Source organism: Sinocyclocheilus rhinocerous, unplaced genomic scaffold, assembly GCF_001515625.1.
Source record: "Sinocyclocheilus rhinocerous isolate Xijiao unplaced genomic scaffold, SAMN03320098_v1.1 scaffold1053, whole genome shotgun sequence".
Lineage (NCBI taxonomy): Eukaryota > Metazoa > Chordata > Actinopteri > Cypriniformes > Cyprinidae > Sinocyclocheilus > Sinocyclocheilus rhinocerous.
This window is the reverse complement of record NW_015638958.1, coordinates 1,174,954-1,179,868: the sequence shown is the minus strand read 5'-3', so window position 1 is coordinate 1,179,868 and position 4,915 is coordinate 1,174,954. Positions and strand designations below refer to the sequence as shown.

General features: G+C 37.6%; 1 protein-coding gene across 2 annotated transcripts in view; it reads left to right on the top strand.

The window, feature by feature from the left end:
* Positions 1-1,095: 1,095 nt before the first annotated feature.
* LOC107750347 (PDZ and LIM domain protein 7-like) overlaps positions 1,096-4,915 on the top strand; it is a 42,910-nt gene continuing 39,090 nt past the window's right edge. The window contains exons 1-2 of one of the 2 annotated variants that reach the window (XM_016565692.1): positions 1,096-1,229; positions 3,621-3,719. In XM_016565692.1, coding sequence (XP_016421178.1) covers positions 1,209-1,229; positions 3,621-3,719 — 120 coding nt within the window. In that variant the 5' untranslated portion in view covers positions 1,096-1,208. Of the gene's footprint in view, positions 1,230-2,593; positions 2,720-3,620; positions 3,720-4,915 lie in introns of those variants that run through there. The other variant, XM_016565693.1, reaches the window with a different exon arrangement.

Genomic DNA, 4,915 nt, shown 5'->3' with positions numbered 1-4,915 from the left:
ATCCAGAAGAACTGTGGCAACGTCTCCAAGATGCTTCAAGAAACCTACCTGCAAAGCTAAATTATTAAAGGTTTTAGGCACTTGTGTAAAAATGCTGTAAAATGAGGATGCTGTCAAAAATAATGTCATAAACAGATTATCTTTATCAATTAACTTCTATTAACTAAACTAAATCAACATTTGGTGTGACCATCGTTTGTGTTTAAAGCAGCTTTTGCCCTATAGGTGCACTTGCGCATAGTTTTTCAGGTAGCTTTGCAGGGAGGTCTCTTGAAGCATCTTGGAGACGTTGCCACAGTTCTTCTGGATTTAGTCTGTCTCAGTTTGTTCTGTTTCTTCGTATATATATATAATTAGGTTGGCTATGTAATTGCATTTAATTTCATTCCTTTGACTGAGGTTCTTTATGTGGATTGGAAAAATACAAATGTCATTGTGTCACTGAGTTTTTTTCTTCCCTCTTCCATATTAATCATGTTTGTGCATTAAAATCTGGTCAAAGCCAAGCCAAAATGATGAACAAATATGAATGGGATTCTTTTCGGAATTTCTATCATAATTTAGAACCAATTCTGATGAAGAAAGAATCTTTAAATATAATAATATAATAAAATATAAAACAAACAAATGTATACATATGCAAATACATTAACAAATTAAATGAAACAACGAATTATTATTGGTAGAAACAAATAAATATAAATAATTCAATTCAATTCAATTCAATTCAAGTTTATTTGTACAGTGCTTTTGTAGCCAGTGCAGAGACTGTAAAATTGGGGAAATATGATCATATTTTCTTGACCTGGTAAGGACTCTAGCCGCTGCATTTTGGACTACCTGTAGCTTGTATAACTATTTTACTAAAAATACATATGTGATATAAATGATTGTGAAAAAAAAACATAACTGTGACTGTATTCAACAAAATATGAGTACTACTTGCCGGAGGGTAATACATTTATAATTGAATACAAACTCGCACACATCATAAAACATATCCGAGTCTGGCCACGGGGGCGCGCCCACCGAGCCCGTGCGTCAGGCCTTCACGTGACGCATGACGTATAATCAGAGTCCTACTAAAAGAAAATCCAACAGGAAAACCTGCGGCTTCTGCGCGCGACCTGACTCCCAAGTCCAGAAAGTTGTGAAGTTTTCTTGATATCTTTATAACAGTCCATCAGATCAGAAGAAAGGAGGCTGCGATGTCTGCCGATCAGAAAGAGGTAAATGCGCTGCTTCCAAGCTTCTTTTTGGATGCACCGGCAGCAACCGGGCTTTAAAAAAGAGTGTATCACGTTTCTAGGTTACATAGACTCTCATATGAGAAGTAGTGCAGAAGGTTATAACCGGTTATGATGGCAAACTTCTGCATCAGTTTGAGCTGTGTGTATTTGATTTATGATGTAATTGAGATTGCTATAATGTGGGTTTGTGATATAACGCAGCATGTTTAATACAGTAATTTCATTTGAATGCATTGGCTACTTTTTTTTACTAACAGGCAATTAGTAATAGGCTACACTAGTTTACATTTTAATATGGTTTTGCATCTAATATGGATTCTCTTTTAATGAGCTAAATATAGTTTCTGTAGGAAATTGGGTTTAAAAAAATATCCTTTAGTTGTAAGTCATGATTACTGAGTTAAATCCAAGTTTATTGCAGATTGTGTAGCCTAGTCAGTTAGTTTCACTGATCAAAGGCCTTGACATTTGTCTTATTTCCTCTTATTGAAGAAAAAAGTTAAATTACACAAATTATTGTAGTTTATGTATAGTTCATAGGTCAATACTTAGTTGCATGCAGTTTGCAAAGTACATGATTTATTCTTGCACTCACATAACCTCATAGACAGAAATTAGTTCAGACTGCTTGAACACTTGACTGTTTTATGCGTAATTATGTGCTTTTTCAGCTTTATCAGTTCTTAAGCATAACATTCTATTTCACCCTAGGGGATGAAATGTCAGACTTATGAATGAATGTTATTTTAAAAGTAATTTTTTTATCACAAAGGACTGTATGAAATTGGAGGTAGTTAGTGGAAAATTGAAATGCACCAGAAAAGAGACCTTTGAGAAAGTACAGTGCCCTCAATTACAGTTTTACCACAGGGTACGACAACAGCAGCCGTTTTGTGCTCTCAAATTGTATTCAATATGACAAAACCTGCTTTGGGTGGTACGGTTTTGCCGTCTAAAACATATGTTATTCGCACAGTGCGAAAAGACCATTCAGAATGTGTAATGTCTTCTCAATTGCAATTTTACCACAGGGCAAAACAGTGCCGCTGCACTCTCAAATTGCTGTCACATACCCAACCGTGGGTGCAACCATGAAACATATGTTATCCGCATTGAGAGGAATGTTCATTTGGCTTCCCACCCATCCAACCTGCCTTCTGATGTCTTTTCTAGTAGTTTATGGGTTTAAATGTTCCATCTAGAGCCAGAGAATACTCCCTCCCTCTCTTTCTCGGTCTCTCTTCCCCCTCTCCGTGACTCGTGGGTGTTGGGCTGAAATAGTTTGGTGTAGTTTTACATTCCTTATATAGCCTGTGGAGTAAGAGAGACGTGGAGTGAACCCGTGTCACAAAGAAGGAGGGGAGGGAGTTGAGATTTGCCAGCAGTGAGAAAGTCAGGCTGTCTCGCAGTGCCAGATTTCCACTTGGTTTTCTGGAGGTTTGGGTGACAAGTTTGGCCCTTGGCATAAGGTATGTGTGCGGCACGCCACACTGTAGCAGGTACAACTCCGTGTGGGATAAGATAAGCCTCTGGATTTTGGAGACCATAAGTCACAGGGAGGGGGAAAATGTCATGATTTGGGGGTCTCAGCTTGTCCTTGGCTTTCTGTTTTATGTCATGTTACTATTTGCTCTTGTACCAACCTGTAACATAATCAACATAGTGATGCAACGGTGTGCTGGAGGTGCCAGCGGTGGATTATGTTAGTGTTTCAGAAATATAAAATGACTCATTAAGTTGTTAAATTCTGTCATCACACATGCAAATGCTTTATTCGAACAGCCACTGAGTGCAATAAATCTACTTTGAGCTTTTAAAATGTTCTGGGTTGTCATAATATATTGCAATTTCACTCGCAGATTTGCTAGAGTGTCGATAATGTGCACTTTCATTGTGTATCACTGACCAGTAATTTGCAGTTCACCACGGAAATAATATAGGTGCTTATTTCTGTCACCTACCTGATAATTAATTTAAATAAGCCGGTTCTCAAATATCTCCATGAACAATACTGTTAAACAGTGATCAATTGGGCACTCAGGAATAAAAGTGTTTTCTAATGGTTTCAGTACTGTTAACTTTCGTTAAATTGTCAAGTCCACTTTATTTGTATAGCGCTTTCCACAGAACAATTTTTTTTAAACCAGCTTCACAAAAGTCTATTAGAACAATATAATTGTTCAATCTACCTTCCAATTCAAAAAGTTTGTTGGGTTTAAGTCATGGACAGTCAAACGTCAACAGCATACCAGACACGGTTCATGTGTGTGGGTCTGAAATGTTTGGTTTCAGCTTTGTTAGGAGCTCTGAATAACTTATAATAATATTACTGTGACGATAATCTTTCTTTTGTGTTTGTTTTCTCTTCAGGCCATGAATATATATAGTGTAACGCTCAACGGACCTGCTCCCTGGGGTTTTCGGCTTCAGGGAGGCAAGGACTTCAACATGCTTCTGACCGTGTCCAGGGTGAGTGACCTCCATCTTGGATGTAGCAATGGGTAATAGGCATGTTTTGTTTACAGCTTAAGCTGTTAGCTGCTTATAAATGATGTTTTCATCTCATTTGTTCCCTTTAACTTTTCAGTTTGACAAATGAACAAGGCATTTCGCAGATTTCATTTAGATAGCATGAACCCATCACTCACTCACAGTGTTTTCATCCTCATAATGACGTTTTGCACTAATTCTGTGTCGGTTTACAGCCCTGCCTCTGCACACAGAAAGTCATCAAACACAACCTCATAAGGAAATGCAATAGAGTTAATGAGAAAAGTGTGCTCAGTGCTTCATGAGGTCTATTTCAACACTCGCATTCCTTCAGAAACATGTCATCGCTTGATATCAACCCCGTAAGAAAAGGGCTGCTTCAAAACTCCATTCAGATGTCTCCTCACAAGGATATGTTATGCTTTGTTTAGTTTCCAGCATGCATTGTTCTCTCTTTAAGGTCATTGAATCCTGGCGTAATAGTACCTCCAATGGAGCATATTGAACAGAGCAGGTCCAGATGCAGAATTTCCATTCCTTATATGAGTAGTGTTGTTTGTAGTATATACACAAGCTTTGGTAGCTACTGCGTTTGTGGACCTGAAAGGTAATTTCGTATATGTATATGAATATCATAGGGACAAATAATGAGGCCTTGGTTTTGATAAAATGCTGCCGATATACTTTCTTATATCTCAGATTAATATGCACAGACAACCATAAGTAAGCTATTTGTAGTTTGAGTACACATAAGAAATTGTAAACATTGTGACTCTGTTATTGTGACTTCTGACCAGTGGTGTGTTTCCCAGAAGCATCATCAGCCAGCTGTGGTCATATGATGTTCCATTGTTATCAATATTTGTGATTTCCCGAAACTGTAGTTCCAACGAACATATGCAAATATTATTGCAGACTTGTAAGGTTGACCTGTAGTTAGAAGCATTTTATTTATTTTTTTCAAATCATCATACTACAGTGGTAAAGCAGTGAGTTACATCATTGCACAAGAAATACACCTCAGAACGAGTTTGAAAAAGCAATTTCAAAATGAATATGATTTCAGTTTCACTCAGTTATGGTAGTGTGGCAGAAATTGCATACTTCCTATACCAAGTGTTTTGTCTTCCTGTATGAACAGAAGATTTTTTGGCCCAACATGTTCAGTCCCCCCC